This window comes from Trachurus japonicus, chromosome 9 (genome assembly GCF_045865225.1).
Source record: "Trachurus japonicus isolate A0001 chromosome 9, Traja_1.0".
NCBI classification, from domain to species: domain Eukaryota; kingdom Metazoa; phylum Chordata; class Actinopteri; order Carangiformes; family Carangidae; genus Trachurus; species Trachurus japonicus.
In genome coordinates this window covers 2,518,316-2,541,230 of record NC_140915.1, presented here as the reverse complement: position 1 = coordinate 2,541,230, position 22,915 = coordinate 2,518,316, and the positions used below count along the sequence as shown (strand labels likewise).

General features: G+C 43.5%; 1 protein-coding gene across 1 annotated transcript; it reads left to right on the top strand.

Moving 5' to 3' along the window:
* The first annotated feature begins 339 nt into the window (after positions 1-339).
* On the top strand, positions 340-22,074 carry LOC146980514 (adenylate kinase 8-like). The gene is made up of 14 exons (XM_085788054.1): positions 340-632; positions 976-1,060; positions 1,350-1,399; positions 3,496-3,606; positions 9,425-9,493; positions 12,046-12,127; positions 12,348-12,419; positions 14,116-14,322; positions 15,427-15,549; positions 17,037-17,126; positions 17,678-17,813; positions 20,095-20,175; positions 20,275-20,404; positions 21,871-22,074. The coding sequence occupies exons 1-14, from the start codon at positions 546-548 to the stop codon at positions 21,958-21,960; spliced, it is 1,413 nt and encodes a 470-aa protein (XP_085644180.1). The 5' UTR covers positions 340-545; the 3' UTR covers positions 21,961-22,074.
* The last annotated feature ends 841 nt before the right edge of the window (positions 22,075-22,915 follow it).

Genomic DNA, 22,915 nt, shown 5'->3' with positions numbered 1-22,915 from the left:
TGAGCTTTCTCCTGGTTTTCCCTGTTAAAAGGGTTTTCCATGGAGTTTTTCCTCAGTGGATGTGAGGGTCTAAGGACAGAGGATGTTGTTATGATGGGATGTAAAGCCCTTTGAGACAAACTGTTGGTAAAAACAGGCTATACAAATAAAATTGCCTTGCCTTGCCTTGGATCCATGTTAGACACTGGTATCAACACGTTTTAATGTTGTAAACACGAACCAACGACAGAAACGAACCGTCCACAGAACGCTTCACTTTAAGGTGGTTGCCAGGATACAGTTTATCGTTGCTAGGAGAAGCCCGCGCGCGCTGATGACGTCCGTCCCTAACAACAAGCCGAGGTCTCATAGCAACGGGCTCCTGAAGCGGCCGGTAAAGTTTGTTTTTCTCCGTTTTAAAGTGAAGAGGAGTTTGACACGGAGCTTTTCCTGCAGGTGTGTGACAGTAAAACACACAGGTGAAGCTGCTGACGTGACGTCGGTCTCCGTTCCCGCGCTTTGACGGAGCAACAGGAAGTGAAGGAAACAAACAAACAGAGAGAAACATGGAGGAGACGGAGGGAGGAGGTCTGAGGATCCCTCCTCTGATGTCAGTGTACGGAGACAAACAGCAGCTGCTGCACCTGCTACAGGTGAGATAGACTGATAGATAGATAGATAGATAGATAGATAGATAGATAGATAGATAGATAGATAGATAGATAGATAGATAGATAGATAGATATACTGTTAGATAGATAGATAGATAGATAGATAGATAGATAGATAGATAGATAGATAGATAGATAGATAGACTGTTAGTTAGATAGATAGATAGATAGATAGATAGATAGATAGATAGATAGATAGATAGATAGATATACTGTTAGATAGATAGATAGATAGATAGATAGATAGATAGATAGATAGATAGATAGATAGATAGATAGATAGATAGATGGATGGTCTCACTGTGTGTGTGTGTGTGTGTTCCAGAGCTTGGTGTCCAGTCTGGTTATTGATCAGCCTGATGATCCGATCTCCTACCTGATCAATCTGCTGCAGAGGAGCAGTGCAGACGGTGAGGTCACACACACACACACACACACACACACACACACACACACACACACAGACACACACACACACACACACACACACACACACACACACACAGACACACACACACACACACACACACACACACACACACACGGTCCTCCTGGTCCTGGTCCTAAAGCTTGAAGTGAGGAGTGGAGCCACTGTGCTGCCACTAGAGGGAGCTGTGACTCTACAGACTGGAGACACCACAGCTATCATTCACTCTGTGTGTGTGTGTGTGTGTGTGTGTGTGTGTGTGTGTGTGTCAGTTCCCAGGGTGATGCTCCTCGGTCCTCCAGCTGTTGGGAAACACACTGTGGTGAGTTTGATGTGATTATAACCAGTGGTGGACAGTAATGGAGTAAATTTACTTGAGTACTGTACTTAAGTACATATCCAGAGGATTTGTACTTTACTTGAGTATTAGATTTCTTTAGTACTTATTACTCTTACTTGAATACATTTCCAAGACAAATATTAGTACTTTTACTCAAGTTAATTAGTAGGAAGGCTGAAAAGTACTGGTTACTTTCAGGTCTTTTTCTAAAATCCTATTGGACACAAGCTGTGTTTGTGAAAGAAGGAAACCTATCACAGTGCAGCTCTCCACTGGGATCGACGTAAAAGCGGAAATACGTCATTTTGGTAGAGAAAATTATAGTCATTCATTGATGTGAAAAATAAGAAATTTACTCTTACTCTTACTTTTACTTAAAGTACCTTTAAAAGCATGTACTTTTTTACTCTTACTCGAGTAACATGTCGACTGAGCTACTTTTACTTCTAACGGAGTAAATTTTGACCAGTAGTATTTGTACTCTAACTCAAGTACCGGGGTCGAGTACTCTGTCCATCTCTGATTATTATTATAATAATAATAATAATATTAATAATGATCATGTGGACCTTCAGGGCCACCGTAGGAATGACACAGAGCATAAACTCAACATATAAACTCAACACTTGCTCCTGCACTCACTTGAAGCTCTTTTATTCAGTCATGTAGTCAACGTTTCAGTCTATTGACCTTCATCAGGACACAGAGCTAAATAAACTGAGCAGGATGTTATTGATCTGAAGCTCCGCCCCCACTGATGATTGACAGGTGACATCATCATAAACACACTAGTTGCGTTTCCATCAGCTGTTTAGATGCATCTAGATGTATCGTATCCGAAAATGATGATGGAAACGCTGTGATTCTAATTAAAATCCCCCTGATTCACACAAACTGAAATACGCTGCTATGGCCGGGTTTGGTTGATGATTTGAATTAAGTGACGTAGCCACGTTCACCCCGACTGCTCCCGTGTTGCAGTTCACTCACAAGACAACATCAGGGTTTCACTACATGTAATTAATTGTGGCACCGCCACGGCAAAATAAAAGCCCCCACACACCTTCATAATGATGTTACTGCACTTCTTCATAGTTCCTCCTCAGTAAAAACGAGAAGGACCCGTGTGCAGGGACGAGGGCGCCGCCATAGCTCAGCTCATCCAGACCAGAAGTCACGACCGGAAGTTGCTTTTCTTCGTGTATATTATTTCTATGTTATTCTAAGAACCCCCCCCCTCTCTCTGGCCTGTCTAGCCTCTACCTGCTCTTTTTACTAAACTTAACCAACTCCTTTCTTCATTGTCTAAACCCAACCAAAGCACCACCAACGACATTTCATTTCTTTTTTCTCTCTCTCTCTCCTGGTCTGCTGTCAGCAGGAGCGGTGCTAGCTGTTAGCCGTTAGCCGTTAGCAGTGTTTTTTAATAACTCAATAACTTAATAAACGATCCATGCAAAAAAATATTTAGTAGCTCAATCATGTTGCAACTAAGATGTCTGCTGGAAAACAATATTTTATTATGGACCATTGAGTTACTGAGTTATTTTTTTTATCTACATAGAAATGATAGACACGAAGAAGAGCAACTTCCGGTCTGGATCAGCTGAGCTAATGGCGGCGCTCTGGTCCCTGCATACGGGTACTCTTGGTAAAAACCAAACTGATCAACCAGCGCATCTAGTGAGTCTGTGGCGGCCGCGACTTCTCTCTCTCTCTCACACACACACACGGACAGGTCTCGTTGTGGCGGTAATAAACATGTGCACTAAATCGCTCTAATGTGTTCAAATCAGACCGTCAGTCCGTCCGGGGGGGGGGGGGGGGCAAAGTCCGTAGATGGAAACACACACGATTCGAATTTCTTTTAATGCGCATTTCCCAGTAATTCTCATCACTTTGGATGGAAACATGGCTGGTGATGCTGGTGAACGTGACACGTTTATGTTCATTATGTTCCTCATCAGCCTGGCATCCCATGATGTCATGATGATGTCATAGAAACACAATGAACCAACCTGTGATGTTGTTGTTGTTGTTGTTGTTGTTGTTGTTGTGTTGTTGTGGTCGTCCATCAGGCCAAGAAGCTGAGCGCTGACCTGAGAGCTGTGCACGTGACCACGGACACTCTACTGCAGGACCAATCAGAGCTCAGCATCCAGGCTCAGCAGTACACACACTCACAGCAGGTACACACACACACACACACACAGCAGGTACACACACACAGCAGGTACACACACACACACACACACATGATCAGAATGAGGTGAATCAACCTGAGTGTGTTGAGCCTGTATGAGCATGAACACGTTAAAACACCAGATTCAGCTGAAACGTGTGAGCTGACGTGGGACAAAGACTGAAGTCTGTTCGCTAAAGAACTCATCATCATCATCATCATCTTTATTCACATATATAGAAAAGGTATTAAAATCATTGAAATATTTGTAATTTCATATGTGACATGGGACACCCTGAGAAGCTCAAGAGCTTTTAAAAGGGGCCCAGACACAGAAAATGACAGGAATACATACACAGGAAGGAGACATACAAACATACATAGACATACACATAGCCACATAATACATTTTGCGTGAAATGAACCCAAAATATATTCCAAACACTCACACTCCGATCCTCACATTCTCACACCACAGGGTAATCTACATTTCTGACAATGGGACAAAAGCTCTTTAAAATACTACAGTAATACTATATGTTGTCATGTAGTTCACTTGGTAGAACATGTGTCTTTTACACAGTCAGCCCCGGTTCGAATGCCAGCGACTATCATGGATTTTGGTCGGCAAAGCATTTTCTCCTGATTATATATAACAGAGTAGCCTGTGTGGTTGTGTGTAACCTGTAGCCTCTATTCTAATGTGATAACTCTGTTGGTTTGTTCAGCTGTAATCTACTACAAATCAAACAGTAAGACATTTAGCTTGTGGCTTCGGTTCATTTACGTACAGTAATAGCTGGATAGTTGCTATGGACACCGAGGGGCCGACAGAGGTTTACTGTATCTTCAACAGTTTCTACTCACACCGTCCCACATGAAAACCTGCACCGTCTCGTCTTATAACAGAGCGCTGTACGGTCTCGCTGCTGCGTTCACTGTCTCCCATGACAAGGAGGAAAAAAAGCTCTTAAATCAGCATTGGTATCAGTTTACAAGGTCTGAGACATGGCCAACCCTACTCACTGTACCTTGTACGTTTAAAATTAAAACAATGAATACTAGCTTAGTATTGAATGCACAATAACAAGGTATAAACATACCATACATGGCACTGGGCCGAGTTTAATATAATACACATTTTTTTTTAAACATAGTAATGGTCCATGCTCCATCTCTCCATCAGTTTGGAGGTCCTTGGCCTGAAAAACTTTGGTTTCTTTCTCTGGTGTAAGGGGATTTAAAACAGAAGTAAGCGATATATTTGTGTTAATATAAGTCTTAAATAGTTTTATACCATGGTCTGGGTGAATCCTCGATTCTGATTGGCTGCGGGGTGTCCATTAAAAAGTGATAATGGACACCTATTGATACTTATCAGTAGGTGACGTCACGGTGCGTTCCACCTGGCCGCCGCCATGCTGGGTACCGAACACTGAGTTAACCTCTATTCAGCTCAGTGCAGCCACATCCTCTCTGACTAGAAATGACTGCTGCCTGATGTAGTTTGGATATGGATATTTCTCATTTTGATGGCCTTGCCTTGAAAGCACACACCATTTCTGCTGAGACGATCTTTGACAGCGCGGTGCGCCGCTCTCTCTCCCGTTAAAACTTAATCTAGCTCACCCAGCGGACCTCTCTCTCTCTCTCCTCGTCTCTCTCTCTCTCTCTCGCTCACTGTCTCTCTCCTGTTACTTATATGTGTTTAACCAAATACACGAAAAGCCAAATCAAATCAAAAATGCGTAGCCCACTTCTTTTTTCTTTTTTAACTCACAGACATTTTCATAAAGTAATAAAATATCTGGACATTTTGCCATCGTTAACATTGAGACAAAAGGCTGCAGGAATGGAAGAAGAATTCGGCAAATCATCTTATCACGCAAAAAGGCACAACAAACAGGTTTTGCACAATGGTTTGCACAAATAAGTCTTAATATGCGCAACACCTTCTCATCACAATCCACGCCATCTACACAGTTACGTTATCAGCTCAGCTGTTATTAAAACCCAACTCATCAGGACGCGATGACCACCACTCACATTAAACAAACCGTTAACTATTAATCCACACTCAAACCGAGGCAGCAATAGTGTTAACTGTACTCAACAAGCTGTTATTACAAGGTTTACAACAGATATGACAGACAACCTGGGCCGTGTGTGTGTGTGTGTGTGCGCGCGTGTGCGTGTATAAGAAAGGGAGGGAGGGAGGGAGGGAGAGAGAGAAAGTAGGTAAAAGCTGCTAGCTGTTAGCTACCGTAGCTCAGGCGTCGGTCTCCCGTCAGGTAAAAGCTGCTGTTTATTCCTCAGATGAAGCTCATGTTGAGGCTCTCCGGTACAGTTATCCATCACTGCTGTTGAATTAGCCGCTAAACTGCTGGACGCTAAAACCGAGGGGGCGTCTGTGTGTTTACAATTCACGAAAGCAACGTGAACGTACGTGCCGCTCACACTCAGTAGAGTGAGGCAGCCTCCCTTGGCGTAGGCTACATGTCTCCCAAGCTGTTTAATGACGGTAAAAATGAAACAAAGTAAATATCCTGCATAGTTTCTCTTTTCTGTGCTGCGCTGATCAGAGCGGCGTCCCTACCTAGTGTATTTTACTTAGCAACGATCTGTTAAACAGGAATAACAGACTGTTAAATGCAAAATCAAGATGTAAATAAATATCAGAAATATCAATAAATTATCGGAATACGACATTCAATAGAGCCATGTAATAAAAAAAGGTTTATCCACTATTTTTGTGAGATTTGATGTCACAGCCCATAGACTGCCTTTGGAAGTCGGTACCCAAGATGGCGCTGTGACCGGCTGCGAACGCTGTGTGACGTCACGTGATATCTATCAATAAAGATGTTCCGGTAAAATAGCCTGATTACGTTCTAAATATTACTGCGCTGGCTCAAACGCTTGTTAGTAACCACGGCAACGGACACTCGGACCATAACAACTTTTTTTCAGCGCATCACGGCACTGGAGTCTGTAAACACACCAGCGGTAAGAAGTGCACTGGACCTCTGAAAAACTTTGTGTCACGTAACATTTAAGCCGTCACCTCACCTCCCTTCACTGATCAACTACCAGGCTGTGGCAGAGTCACTGGCTGTAACGTTACGCTGCGGTCACAGCGGGTCCCTCTTTTTTTTCTTTCTTTTTTTTTTATCGCCGACGAGTGTTATTAAATAGTCCGCTCGGCTCAGCCGCTTAAAGCTGGCCTGTGGAGTTTATACATATAAAACAATGTCCCTTACATTGCAGCCACTGCCAAACGACTTATTAGGATGATCATTGAACGCATCTCCACCACACAACAGTCCCTGGTTTACCCAGGAGCGCAATTGCCTCTGAGGAGCGACTTTCCCGCGCTGTCGCACAGGGAATTACGCATGCAACGCAACGTTCGGATTTGACGTAGGGTTTAGAGCGCTGGTAAACAGAAGAGAAGAAGAACATGTTATCTTATTTTTGTCTAGTCTGATATGCAGCCGGTGGAAGCACCGACACTGCAGCCACCGGAGCGGAGGAGACCCGACGGCGGATTCGTCCCGCCCCCCCCGACACGCACCGCACCGTAACTGGAGAGATCCGCCCGGTGAGCGCGTTCAGAGTCGACCACCGTACCCCCCCCCCCCCCTCTCGCTGACCTCCGCGGTCCTGGACCGCACAGGTACCAGGAGACCCAGACCCCCTGTCATGTCGGTCCTCCACCCTCTCTGATCCGCCGCTAGTTGCCAGAGCCCCGCGGAGCCCAGTCTCTCCCTCCTCTCCCACACTTCAGCACCTGTCCTGCTACAGCTTGGCTCGCTCCACCGTCCTTTACTTTTGAAGTAGCTATAATAATGCAACGTATAGCCTAACTATACACGCGTATGAGTGATCAGAACAGTAAATTGTTTACGCTACTTTTAAAAGGAGTAAAGTCATTTAAAACGAGGAGCGAGCCGAGCCGACACTGTGCAGTCTATGGGTGCAGCCCAGGACAGGTGCTGAAGTGCGGATGAGAGGAGTGGACAGACCGGGCAGGAGCAACCAGCTGACGTCTCGTCAGTCCTCGGCCGTCTTTAATGTCCCGAGACACCTTTCAATCCGTTTAAGGTTATTTGTTTGTGTTTAGGGAGGCTATATTTGCTTAGAATATTTTTTGGCAAGCAATGTTTGACCCGGCGTGGCGGCGCCATCACACTCCGCAAAAAAAAAAAGACAAGAAAAAAGGAAAGAAAAAACGCACTTACGCACATTTTGGAGGAGGGAAGCGCGTCACAGCATCATTTTTATTAAATCATAGTTTTCTCTAAATTAAGACAGTGTGCGGGACTACTTTTCACCCAGCCCCCCCCCCCAAAATGTAGGCCTATGTATAAAAATATGAAAATAAATTGCGTGTAGGCCTAGATATCGTTTAGGGATTTTTTTTTTTTTTTTTTACTAAACGTTTACAGTTTCATTCCGTGTAAACGTTTACACATGTATAAGGTCACACCCCTAAATAAATGCCAAAGCTGAATGACCACAACTTTTTTTTCTCTTCCTACTTCGCCAGTCACCTGGTTGCCTGGTTACCTGCACTTACCGTTCGGGGAGGGAGGGAGGGAAGGGGGGGTTCAACGTCATCGAACGGCGCAGGCTGACTGTTGCAGTAGCCTACTCGAAAAAAAAACACGGCTGATGGCTCGTAATGAGCAAAGCTCCACAGGGCAGCTTTAAAGACGTGTGATTTTAACGGTAAAAACAACATTTTAACGGTAAAAACAACATTAAATTATAAGTAATTGATTTAATATGTATTTATCTCGTAAGTGACCATGGTATAAGCGGGATAATGCCCTTCGAGGTGTCCGATTATCAGAGATTAATGGAGGTTCACGCCTCCGCGTCGTCCATTAATTTCTGATAATGGACACCTCGTCGGGCATTATCCCTTACGTATCTTCCGACAGCAATCACTTCTATAGAGTGTTTGGTCTGAAACACGGGTCTGTCAGTCACTCTGCTCTGCTCTGAGCCCAGGAGAAAACTTTCCTTGTATCCTACAACCTTTATCCAATGAGGAGAGAGAACGGCATAAAGGGGCAGTCCTCTCTGTGTGTGCAGCCAAGGGATGCGCCTGAATGTGGTGACGTAGGGACGAGGACTGTTATGGTGCGTTCAAGGAAACCCGTAACTGGTGTTTTTCCGACCTGTGAAGTCATACCAGTTCCATCTGGTACGAGTTCACGGGTCAGAAGTTACGAGGCCGTTATAGTGACTTTCACAGGTAAAACAGGTCGGAGAAACACGAGTGTGTTGCCTGGAACGCTACAAAGTCGTAAGTCGTGACTTGAAGCTGTAATTTACGATTTCAAAAGCCTGCCTCGAACGCAGCATTAGCCAAAACCACCGGACCGCTTACTTCTGATTTAATGTACTCTTTAAATTCATGTAGGAAACCAGAAAATGATTGATTGGGCACAATAGTAGAATAAATGAGTTAGGGATTCTGGTTCCATATTGCACAGTGCGGCAGGTTCTCCACTGTTTCTGATGTAAAGGAGAAAAAAAAACTTTTGAAAAGCTGCTGTTGGTGAAAAATCTAATGACAAAAACTAAACATAGAATCTGCTGGGATGATAATGAACTACAGCCTAGTATCCAGGATGTAGTGGAACAGCTGTATATTTCATAGAGGTAATACTGTAAATCCTCCAACATGATCCGCTCTTCAACAGCTTTAAATGAGTTTCACTTCATTCACTAAAGGACACGATGTCTGTGTGTGTGTGTGTGTGTGTGTGTGTGTGTGTGTGTGTGTGTGTGTGTGTGTGTGTGTGTGTGTGTAGGAGCTTCCTGATGAGCTGCTGATCAAACTGGTTCAACAGAGACTGAGTGAGGTCGACTGCTACAACCGGGTGAGGTCACTCCTCCATCTTCACCTCCATCATCATCATCTTCATCATCTCTCTAAAATTAGAGGGTTGCTGCGAGTTGCCATGGATACAGCATTTAACAGCACACACACCAGTACACACATGAGAACAATGAGGGGTCAATAGGTGTTCCTCTTCTGCCCCCCCTCCGTACTACGACTCCCATCAGGCCCAGCAGCATTGTGTTGTAGTCGTGTTGTGTTGTGTGTGTGTTCACTTCTGACTCAAGTAGTTTTTCATTCAGAGTTGAAAACTTGTCTGTTTCCTCCTGTCAGGATTCATCCAGAGCCTTTGTTAGAGTGTGTGTGTGTGTGTGTGTGTGTGTGTGTGTGTGTGTGTGAGAATGTTCCTCTAAACTCTACAAACAGCTGCTTCTCTCCGTCTCCAACCTGCAGCGTTTAGCATTTAGCTTCAGTGTGTCTGTGTGTGTGTTTAGTTCAGTGTGTGTGTGTGTGTGTGTGTGTTTAGTTCAGTGTGTGTGTGTGTGTGTGTGTGTGTGTTTAGCAGCTCCTTTGATCAGCTAATGGCTGTTTTTGGCCGCGGGCTACACTCGACACACACACACCAGGGAGCGTGTGTGTGTGTCAGTGATTGACAGGTGGCATCAGGCTCCGCCCCCTGCTGTCACTTCCATTACTGCACCTGTCTCTCTCTCCCTCTCTCTCTCTATCTCTCTCTCTCTCTCTGTCTCTCTATCTCTCTCTCTCTCTTCCTTCTCTGTCTATACACATATATATATACACAAGTTTCCCAGAATGCAGCAGTAGTACCGGCCGTTACAATCGCAGTCGGAAAGTTTTAATTTTGCGACGTAATACGACGTAATTAACTGTGCAGCGGCGGAGTCGTGTCCCAAAGTGTTTTTCATTTGACCAGTGAGTCACTGTATTGAATTCACTACGTAGGGAGGAGGGAGGAGGGTTGTCCCGATTATCATATTTTGATAATCGAATATTCGCGGACATAAAATCGAAGCCGAGGGGTGTACAATCGTAACGTCTGACGGGGGGGGGGTGATGCACGATTGTAGCGTTAATAATGAAAGTAATGGCAAACAAACACTGCATATCTCCACAATCAGGCAGGTTTCCAGGATGCCAACCAAGGGGGCAGTTGTGGGTCTGAGAAGTGAAGTCACTTCCGCGTTCAACAAACTGCAATCCCCTCTTCTTCCTCTGGGGGCTGGTGTCAGAAGGGAGCAACTCCAATTGAGCCCCATGTTAAAATCGCCGACTTTACAGCTTAAAGGGATAGTTCAACATTTTGGCAAATTGGCCCATTGCCATAATCGCTATAGTCATAGCAGTAGGTTCATTACCTTTAATTGTAGGTGTAAGCTATTTTCAGTACGGCGGAGCGCAGCAGCTGGCTGCTCAGAGCTACGCTATGGAGGCTAACGGAATTTCTTGGTTTCCCTCATTAAACTCATCAAATTCAACATCCCAAAACTCCACAGCGCTTTTGTAGACAAGTTGTGACCTGCACAACCACCACGCTATGAGATAATGACGGAACGATACGAAACGGAGCCGTTTTCGAGGTAAATACAGGGTAAATACGGAGACTGCTTGCTGAAAAACTGTCCCTGAATGCAACGCGCATCAGCGGTTTTGTATGAATTTACCTCGAAAACGGCTCCGTTTCGTATCGTTCCGTCATTATCTCATAGCGTGGTGGTTGTGCAGCTCACAACTTGTCTACAAAAGCGCTGTGGAGTTTTGGGATGTTGAATTTGATGAGTTTGATGAGGGAAACCAAGAAATTCCCTTAGCCTCCATAGCGTAGCTCTGAGCAGCCAGCTGCTGCGCTCCGCCGTACTGAAAATAGCTTACACCTACAATTAAAGGTAACGAACCTACTGCTATGACTATAGCGATTATGGCAATGGGCCAATTTGCCAAAATGTTGAACTATCCCTTTAAAAAAAACATATTTACAGCCTGGTACATTTTATTTTTTTGGTCTCAACCGATAGTTTCTACCCCCGCACACACTCTGAGGGGGGTGAATTTTTTTAAACTCTACCGTTTTACTGTTATTAGGTTTAAAGTTCTGGCCAATTAGGGCGCAGAACCGTTGAGTGACAGGTCCGGCGACCGCTGCTACGAGGCCAGTGGGCGGGTTCTTCACCGCTCCAAATATGGCAGTAGAATCCAACATGGCGCGGTTCAAACCCCCGTAGTAGCGGCACAAAACAGACTCCCCCAAACCAATGGCTGACTTCACGGTGCTACGGCCGTTCTGACTACAGTCGATGGTGCCAAGTAGCCGACTCATTTTAATGGAACAACTGCCGAATTGGAAGGACGGAAAAAAATCGATCACAGACTTCATGATCAATTACCATGGCAACGAACGAAGCTTTGTCCTAAATCTAAGGCCGACCCAAATAAATCGAAGCTGATGTTTGTTAGTGTCACAGTAAATGTCGTCCCTCTGAAACAGGAAGTGGAGTCATTGTACTCTGTGTGTGTGTGTGTGTGTGTGTGTGTGTGTGTGTGTGTGTGTGTGTGTGTGTGTGTGTGTGTGTGCAGGGCTGGGTGCTGGAGGGAATCCCTCAGACTCGTCTTCAGGCTCTGGGTCTGCAGCAGGTCGGAGTGCTGCCTCAACATGTTGGTGAGACACACACACACACACAGACACACACACACACACACACACACACACACACACACACACACACACACACACACACAGCCTCATGTGTTTCCCTGTGAGGTACTTTGTGTTGCAGCAAGTAAAAAACACACAAGACGCACAATTAAAAGTGTGTGTGTGTGTGTGTGTGTGTGTGTGTGTGTGTGTGTGTGTGTGTGTGTGTGTGTGTGTGTGTCAGTGGTGCTGGAGGCTCCTGATGAGGTTCTGGTGGAGAGGAGTCAGGGGAAACTGGTGGATCCACTGACCGGAGGTGAGACAAGGCATCTTTATTTATCAATTTATTTATTTATCAACTCAAGGTGCTTTACATAAAGACACAACATTAAAAAAAAAGAGAGAAGCATAAAACAGAATAAAAACAAACACAAAAAACAGAGTTAAAAGCAAGCAAGCAAATAACAGAAAATAGATAAGGTGAGTCTTCACATGGAGACAAACTAACTAAAGCTGTGTTGTAAATCATCCCCTTCCTCTCCCCTACATCATGTATCATCATGACGATGTAGTGAACTGGAGGAGGATTCAGACGCTACACGGTGACTCTCTGAACGTGGTTGTATTAGATGCTCCAGGTGTTAGCGTGTTAGCCTACTGCTGTGACGGAAGCAGACGCACCCAGAATCATGTAAACAAACCAGACACGTAAAATAAAATAATAAAAACCAGGAACATTAGAGGATGTGATTCTGTGTGGTTGTGTTTGTGGGACAATAAACTGTTGAAATATCGTTAGTTTGGTTTGGTCGACTACTGTTGTGTGTCCCGACCGTGAGCTGTGGCTATTAGCTTAGCTCATTAGCTGTGGCTATTAGCTTAGCTGGTTAGCTGGTATTTCCTCCATATTCTACTACAGTTTCTTAATTAGATTGATTTAATGCTGCCTGTTATTGTTGGGATGCTGCTGCCCAACTCCTGCTGCTCAGGCAAACGGAGCCAAGGCAAATACGTCTGAGGAGTTTACTGCTAAATAACCTAAAGAAATCCTAGCTAACATGCTAATTAGCTCGCTGCTCTTCTTCTCATTGCATTGTGGGATACGGGAGTAGAAAGTAGTGTACATCGCTTGTTCACTCAATGTTGCGGTGCATTGTGGGTGTTTTGTCATCCACTATCAGTGGACGACAAAATCAGGGATCAGTGGTTCCCAACCCATTTCTTAATGGACCCATATTTTTACCATTGAAAACTTTGGTGCCCCCCCCCCCCGATGTAAAATAAAATAAAATAAGGAACATCATAACTTCTTTTACATGAAATACTTTATTATATTTCAGTAATTTAATAACAGCATGGAACAAACAATCAGGAGAACCTGTGTATGATTACAACATCTTCAGAACTTGTACTTTTAAAAACATAATTGTGTTTTTAAAAGTACAAGTTCTGCAGAATATGTTGTAATTTTACACAGGTTTTTTCTCATTGTTCCATGCTGTTTTTCTAATTCATTGTGACTGATATTGCCCTGCTGTATATTACGTATTTAATGTTTTAAAACCGTTGATATTCAATCATCTACTGTATTGATATAGGCCTATAACTTATTTGTTTATCTATTTAAATACATACATAAAATGTTTAATGTGGCCCTTGAATTTAGTTGATTTTGTCACATATATGAATTAAATGCTTAGCCTACTCATTTATTGAACATTTTAATTACATTAAAATTATTAAACCCCTTAAAATCAAGAGGGCTTCGCGACCCCCCCTGGATTTTTGGCGCCACCCTTGGGGGGTCCCGCCCCCCAGGTTGGGAACCACTGATGTAGTGGATGAAATTAATCGCAGAGAATTCGAACAACACTACAAAATGTTGAACACACTAGATAGTTAGTGAACTACATCGTGATAGGAGGAGATTTACTAGACAGTTTAACTCATCTTCATCTTCCTCAGTCCGATGATGTTGACTTTAATCTGATGACATCACTTCCTGTCTGCAGACGTCTACCACCACACCTTCATCTGGCCGCGTGACGACGTGGTGGCTGGGCGTCTGGAGAGGGGGCGGGGCCAGCCGGAGCAGCAGCAGCAGCGATTGGCCGAGCTGCGGCGTTTCCACTGTGAGGTCACGGGTCTGAAATCGGCCTATGAGCACGTCCTGAAGGTCGTCAACGGCGACCAGCCACACGCCGACGTCTACCAGCACGGTGAGATAGATAGATAGACAGATAGATAGATAGATAGATAGATAGAACGATAGAACGATAGATAGATAGATAGATAGATAGATAGATAGATAGATAGATAGATAGATAGATAGATAGATAGATAGATAGATAGATAGAACGATAGATAGATAGATAGAACGATAGAACGATAGATAGAACGATAGATAGATAGATAGATAGATAGATAGATAGATAGAACGATAGATAGATAGATAGAACGATAGAACGATAGATAGAACGATAGATAGACAGATAGATAGATAGATAGATAGATAGAACGATAGAACGATAGATAGATAGATAGATAGATAGATAGATAGATAGATAGATAGATAGATAGATAGATAGATAGAACGATAGATAGATAGATAGAACGATAGAACGATAGATAGAACGATAGATAGATAGATAGATAGATAGATAGATAGATAGAACGATAGATAGATAGATAGATAGATAGATAGATAGATAGATAGATAGATAGATAGATAGAACGATAGATAGAACGATAGATAGATAGATAGATAGATAGAACGATAGATAGATAGATAGATAGATAGATAGATAGATAGATAGATAGAACGATAGACAGAACGATAGATTGATAGAACGATAGACAGAACGATAGATAGATAGAGCGATAGACAGAACGATAGACAGATAGAACGATAGACAGAACGATAGATAGATAGAACGATAGACAGAACGATAGATAGATAGAGCGATAGATAGATAGACAGAACGATAGATAGACAGAACGATAGATAGATAGAACGATAGACAGAACGATAGACAGAACGATAGATAGATAGATAGATAGATAGATAGATAGATAGATAGATAGATAGATAGATAGATAGATAGATAGATAGATAGGTAGATAGATAGACAGATAGACAGATAGATAGACAGAACGATAGATAGATAAATGACAGTGCAGCATTACACAGACACACAGTGACGATAACAACATACAGTATAAGAATATAAAGAATAAGAATATAAAGAACAAACTATACATAATAAAATAGTAAAATTGACTCGACTTGTTGACTTTTGCCGTTGTCATGGCGACCCCCTCAGTGCTGACCTTCGTCCAGACGCGTCATCGCTCCAGAACTCCCAGAATCCTCCTGTTGGGTCCACCGGGCTCAGGGAAGAGTCTCATGGCCAGGCTGCTGGCGGAGAAATACAAGATGGTGGACGGTACACACACACACACACACACACACACACACACACACACACACACACACACACACACACACACACACACACACACACACACACACACATACACAGCAAAAACAAACGTGTGTAAACGTGAAACGTACGAGATGAAAAATAAAACAATGAGTGGTTTCTGCAGCAACGACATCATGACTTCATGACCTGTTTGTGTTGAGACTCTGGGGGCTTTCACACCTCCTTTGGTCCGGACTTTCAGACTTTCCAGATAGTTCGGATCAAATTGACAGGTGTGAAAGCTCCCCGGACCACGGTCCGGACTAAAGACCGAGTCTTTGGTCTCGGTCCGGACTATCTTGGACCAAGGTCCGATGCTGTGAAGTGTGAAAGCATTTCTTTGGAAGGTTCGAACCATCAGACCAAATACAGGAAGTCACGTCAGATTCACACGTGCCGAAAAAAGTAAATAAACAGAAAAAAAGGAAAGAGGAGCCGCGGCAACACTTGGGGAGAGGAGATCATATTATATCCAGATTTGGTTAGAGGGATGGGTGTGTCAGTGTAGGCTACACTTGTAAACGTTTACACGGAATTAAACATTAATATAAATCCCCAAACGATACATGCATTTTTTTTTATATAGGCTAGCCTATTTTTTATATAATGACCCGAATATATTTTTTTCTGTCGAAAAAAGTCTGAAAAAGACGGATATTTATCAGCGGGTGACACCAAACAACGTCTGCCCCAGCAAGTCAGAGCTTTTATTTCTCTCACACTCACACACAAGTGACCTGGAGAGATGCAGCCGCATCTGACAGGAGGATCACGCGTGTGTGCGCATAGCGTGTGTGTCCTCCACTACACAAAACAGCTGATCGCTGATCGCTGCTGCTCTCATCAATGAGAGCATTTCGCCGCGGCACAATCCTCTTTTTTCTCTCCTTTCATCAGCTCTAAACTCACTCTTCTGCACCGCGATTACAAACCACAGCGTGCTTTCCAGCACTATTTTTTATTTTTTACACATATTTTTATTTTATTTTTTTCAGAGCACTTTCTATGCGCTAACGTCAGACGCACGCTCATCCGTCATGACGTCGGTAGATCCTTTAGTCCGCTGTCATAATAGCAGTGTGAAAGCGAACTTTACTGGACTATATGGAAACAATGTAACAAAAAAATAATAAGTCTGGACCTTGGTCCGGACTATTAGGTGTGAAAGTGCCCATAGTCACCATTTAACTCTGTTCTTACTTCATGTTTCTGCCTGAAGAGTCGTTGAAGCTCAGTGGAGATCAAATACTAGAAAGTTTGATGTGAAACTGTTGTTTTTTTTAAGTATGAATGTAGAATCACACGTGCTCTGTTTGTTTTTTTAATCGTGGTATCGAATAAGTGTCGAGAATTGTGGAAATGTACTGGTATTGGTACTGAAATTCTGGTATAGTGTCAACCCTAACACGCACACTGAGAGGTTAATGCGTGGTGTGGCTCCCCCTCAGTGTGCTGTGGTCGGCTGTTGAGCTCTGCAGCCGCCGACGGCTCTGATCTGGGACAGGAGATCCAACCGTACCTGGACGACGCACGGCCAGGTGACCACACACACACACACACACACACACTCACACACACTCAGCCAGCACCAACCAGCTGCCTAACTCCAGGTGTCCAGGTATCAGCTGATCATTGGTTATTGGTTATTGGTTATTTTATTTAATGGTTTATTTAACAGGGACAGTGCATGGCTCTCAGCTGCCAGCTAAATTTCATCTGTCGTCCCGGGGCAGGAACAAATAACATGAATCTAACACAAAAGCACATACAAATATAAAAACATCATCATCACACAAGCAGCCTTTCAAACAACAACAATAACAAAGTACACACAACACAACACAATACAACACAACACAACACAACACAACAGCAAGAATAAAATGCAGTGTAAGACACAACAAAACGATGTTAAGATACAACACTAAAATGGTGAGTGAATGATGGTGAGCTAATGTTTGAGTTTATAGTTGGTGGTGCATGATTGAGCAGATTTAAGCCATGATTTTATCTTAGATTTAAAAGCAGTAAATGTACTAATTGGTTATTATTGGTCATTGATTATTGGTTATTGATTGGGTGGGTCCAGTGCCAGACTCGCTGGTGCTGCAGGTTCTGGACCGGCGTCTGAGTGGCCTGGACTGCAGCGCCAGAGGCTGGGTCCTGCACGGCTTCCCCCGAGACCTGCAGCAGGCGCAGGGGCTGCAGCTGCACCAGCCCAACAGGTACTACTGCAGACTGTACTACATGTACTACATAGTAATACATACTACTGCATAGAGAGCCGAAGTGGAAGCAGGAAGTAACGGCCCCATGGGAACTCAACTCTGAAAAAGTCTCCATGTGAGTGAACAGGAGTCAAAGTTTTATTTCGTGATCAGATTGAATTGCGCCATGAGAAGAAACTCTGACCTCTACCTGTTCACGTCACGTTCACATCATGTTTCATGCAAAGAAATCAGCAGTTTATCATAAAACGACAACAGAAGAATGTATTTAGTGTGACGACGCTCTACGGACTACAGATCTGGTGTTCCACTTAAAGCAGATATCAGCGATCCGGTGGTTTTGGCTAATGCTGCGTTCCAGGCAGGCTTTTGAAACCGTAAATTACAGCTTCAAGTCACGACTTACGACTTTGTAGCGTTCCAGGCAACCCACTCGTGTTTCTCCGACCTGTTTTACCTGTGAAAGTCACTATAACGGCCACTCGTAACTTCTGACCCGTGAACTCGTACCAGATCGAACTGGTACGACTTCACAGGTCGGAAAAACACCAGTTACGAGTTGCCTTGAACGCACCATAACTTCCTGTCAGCCGATGGAGTTAGCAGCCCCCGCCCTCGTCATGGATCTATTGGTCCTCGTCCCTACGTCACCACATTCAGGCGCATCCCTGGGCTGCACACACAGAGAGGACTGCCCCTTTATGCCGTTCTCTCTCCTCATTGGATAAAGGTTGTAGGATACAAGGAAAGTTTTCTCCTGGGCTCAGAGCAGAGCAGAGGGACTGACAGACCCGTGTTTCAGACCAAACACTCTATAGAAGTGATTGCTGTCGGAAGATACAACTATTTAAGACTTAGATTAAAGGGGACATATTATGCAAAACTCACTTTTTCATTGCTTTAGTGTGTATTTGCGTATCCAGATGCCTCCTCACCCCTTAAACGTAAGTTTTGACAACTACGTCAACATTTTGTAAACTGCCATAGTCAGAAAATGTGTCTCTTTACAAGCCGTTTTAATTTTTAAGCCAGGTGATGTGAACATTCAAGCCCTCGCTCCCATGGTTACCTCAGCTACCAGAGCAAAGCTTCTAAACCGACCGTTTAGAGCAGGGCTGTGAAACTGGTGTGTAGAGAACCCATCTATGCTCAATCTTTTGTTTTTTCTGACCAAAGCATGTTACTAACATTACTTTTAGACATCAAGGTACCATGTCAAGAAGCAGAAATGAGCTGAATATGTCCCCTTTAACACAAAAATATCGCTTACTTCTGCTTTAAAATACGTCACCAACTGACACGGGAAAGGAAGGTTGCCATGGTGACGTCACCTACGCCACCTGTAGTCTTTCTGGTTACGGACTCTAAGGAGTTTTATTCTACAATAGTTTTACAACAAACTGCTGATTTCTCAGGATGAAACGTGATGTTTTAAACAGGTAGAGGACAGAGTTGTTTCTCATGGCGCAATTCAATCGGATCACGAAATAAAACTTTGACTCCAGTTCACTCACATGGAGACTTTTTCAGAGTTGAGGACCCATAGACCAGAGCGCCTTTTTTATGCAAATGAGAATGACTGATGCATCCTGGGTAATTTAGGGGCAGCGCCCGGCATCCCTCCATTGAAAAGTTCAGCCTAACTGGCTTCTTGACAAACTAACTAACAAAAAGTTGTCTATTAACAGGCTGTTTCCAGACAACACTGAGCCAAAACCTCCCGGTGATTCCACCAAATACGTGTAGATGTCTGGGTCACACATTTCTGGACACTGTGTGGAGTCATTGATCACTGTGGGAGGCTAAAGGAGCATACCGTAGATTCATTCAGACATTTCTGGCCACTGTGTGGAGTCATTGATCACTGTGGGAGGCTAAAGGAGCATACCGTAGATTCATTCAGACATTTCTGGCCACTGTGTGGAGTCATTGATCACTGTGGGAGGCTAAAGGAGCATACCGCTAGATTCATTCATTGTAGTTTTTCAAGATAGCGTGAACGGTGGGTTTCAAAGAGGGTGTCAAAATAATGATGAGACATAGTGCTACAAAAGAAACACAAAATAAAACATTCAGATTGATTGTTAGTTAGTCTACGCTCCATCAAAACACAAAAAGCCACTGAGAGCAATTTAAAAATGCCGGGCGCTGCCCCTAAATTACCCAGGATGCATCAGTCATTCTCATTTGCATAAAAAAGCCGCTCTGGTCTATGGGGCCGTTACTTCCTGCTTCCGCTTCTGCTACTATTTTATACTACTACATACTTTGTCCTCAGGGTTTTCTTCCTGGATGTGACCGACGACGTGTGTGTGGAGAGACTCAGTCTGAGAGCGACCGACCCCGTCAGCGGACAGAGGTACAGACCACGCCATGGCAACAGTCACTACGGCCTGTCTCCATGGTTACAGCAGCATCACACCTGTCCATCCGTCTCTCTGTCTCTCTGTGTCTCCAGCTTCCACGCGGTGACTCGCCCGGCGCCGAGCGACCGGGTGATGGAGCGGCTGCAGACCAGACCAGACGACCACACACACTCTGTCACACACTCTCTGAGGCAGCACAGGACACACACCGCCGTGCTGCAGGTACACACACACACTCTTGAAAAGTATTAAAAGGTGATAAATCAATTTTGGGAAAATTAAGACCCTTAAAAAGTATTAAAAAGTCTTTTCACAACTTTATAAAGTCTTACATTTTGAAGGTATTTTTTCTGAACTAGCTGTCCAAGAGTTTGAGTCCTAAAAAACATTGTGAAAGTGTGTGAATTTATTGATTGATTGATTGATATCTTTATTTCGATCATGTAAACGACAATGTAAAAAGATAAAATAATAATATAATAAGGAAATAAGTGAACAGCAAAAATGTATACACAAAAAAGTAACATCTCATAAGCAACGCAGTTTACATGAGAAAAGGAGTAGGAAGGAGTATAAACTTATCTAATCCTAACCCTTATTCATTTTATTAAAAAACAAAGATGAACAGATACATAAAAAAGAAGATTGTTGTTTTTGATAAACTTTGCCTTTGATTTATTATCCTAACCTATGAATTCTAGTCTTTATCACAAGCTAAAACTGTTCAGTTAAAAGTGTCACTGACGTTAATGGTTACAGCTTGAAGTGGCGGTGAGGTGTTGAAAAATATTGAGAAGGTCTTGAAAAAGTCTTAAAAAGGTTTTAGAATTAACTTCAAGATTCTTGTATATACCCTGCACACACACCTGTATAGAGTTTTACCAGGGCTGAAGTTTTGTGTTTTGGATGAAGTCATAATATCAACTCTGTGACTAAAACACAAGTTCACTGATTTTAGCTGCTTTATTTTAAAGGGATAGTTCAACATTTTTGTCAAATTGGCCCATTGCCATAACCCCTATAGTCGTAGCAGTAGGTTCGTTACCTTTAATTGTCGGTGCAAGCTGTTTTTAGAACGGCGGAGCAGAGCCGTGAGCTGCTCAGAGCTACGCTACGGAGGCTCATTATGGGATTTCTTGGTTTCCCTCATCATCAAACTCATCAAATACACAATCCAACAACTCCACAACGATCTGGTGGACAAGTTGTGAGCTGCACATTCACCACGCTATGAGATAATAACACAACGTTACCACACAGAGTTGTTTTAGAGGGAAATTCAGAGACTGTTGATGAAAAACTGTCCCTGAAGGCAACACGCATCAGTGGTTTTACATGAATTTCCCTCTAAAACAACTCTGTGTGGTAACGTTGTGTTATTATCTCATAGCGTGGTGAAGAAATCCCATAATGAGCCTCCGTAGTGTAGCTCTGAGCAGCTCACGGCTCTGCTCCGCCGTTCTAAAAACAGCTTGCACCGACAATTAAAGGTAACGAACCTACTGCTACGACTATAGGGATTATGGTGATGGGCCAGTTTGACTAAATACTATCCCCAGAAAGACTTTTAGACGAGGGAACAGGAAGTGATGAAAGCTCTGTGTGTGTGTGTGTGTGTGTGTGTGTGTGTGTGTGTGTGTGTGTGTGTGTGTGTGTGTGTGTGTGTGTGTGTGTGTGTGTGTGTTCAGTCTGTGTATCCAGATGCGGTTCGTGTTGATGCGGATCAGGATCCTCGTTCTGTGTTGGAGGCTCTGGAGTCGAGGTTACACACCGACTGACGGCCGGACGGAGCACACACACACACACACACACACACACACACACACACACACACACACACACACACATATACAGGTTGTGTTGACATTTAAATAAAGTTTTGTTCTTCTGAATCTGGTCTCCTCAGCCTCCTCTCTGCTCCTCCAGTCAAACATCTGTCACTCACTCCTTAGAGACAAACCACAGCACCATGGAACGGCTCAAACCTCCTCCTCCTCCTCCTCTTCTTTCTCCTCCTCCTCCTCCTCTTCCTCCCTGATGACAGATAAATGCGCCACCTATCTATCTCTCTGTCTGTCTGTTGCCTCGGGCTAACTAACATCGTCTTTGAACCTGTTTGTGTCTCAGAGTTCAGCTGCTTCACATGAAAACCAGTCAAAACATCTGTCTTCTCCTCTTTCTCCTCCTCCTTTCTCCTCCTCTTCTCTTATTTGAGCTCTTTCCAGTTGAAGTCTGAAAAATGGATGAAATAAAAGCACAATAATTCCACTGTAGATGTTACTGCTGGACACTTGTTAGCGTTGTAGCAGCAACATCTGGACTTCACTGAGGGTTTACTGTAACTTGAACCAGGTCAGTGAGGAAACTCAGAGTTTAATGAGACAGATGGTTTTGGTCTTTACTGTTTCACACTGAACAAAGTAAGAGTTGGTTATTTGGGTTCTACAGCTTCTGGTTCGACTCGGGATTAGTTCAGTGTTAACTCAGGATTAGTTCAGTGTTAACTCAGGATTAGTTTAGGTTCAGATCATGATTCAGATCAGGATTTAATCAATGTTTCAAGTTTCTATCGTGAGTGCTGACATTTCAGTTTTTTCTTGTTTTGATTTTTGAGCCGGCACCCAGTTTATCTAGAGTCAAGCACGCCATTTCTTTTCTTCTCTAACTCAGGATAAATTCAAGATTAGTTCATTGTTAACTCAGGATTAGTTCGGTGTTAGGCTCAGTTCTGAA

Coding starts and splice junctions, on each gene's coding strand:
- LOC146980514 (XM_085788054.1), top strand. CDS start 546: ATGGAGGAGACGGAGGGAGGAGGTCTGAGGATCCCTCCTCTGATGTCA. Junction 12,128..12,347: donor AGTGCTGCCTCAACATGTTG/GTGAGACACACA, acceptor TGTGTGTGTCAG/TGGTGCTGGAGGCTCCTGAT. Junction 20,176..20,274: donor GACCCCGTCAGCGGACAGAG/GTACAGACCACG, acceptor CTGTGTCTCCAG/CTTCCACGCGGTGACTCGCC.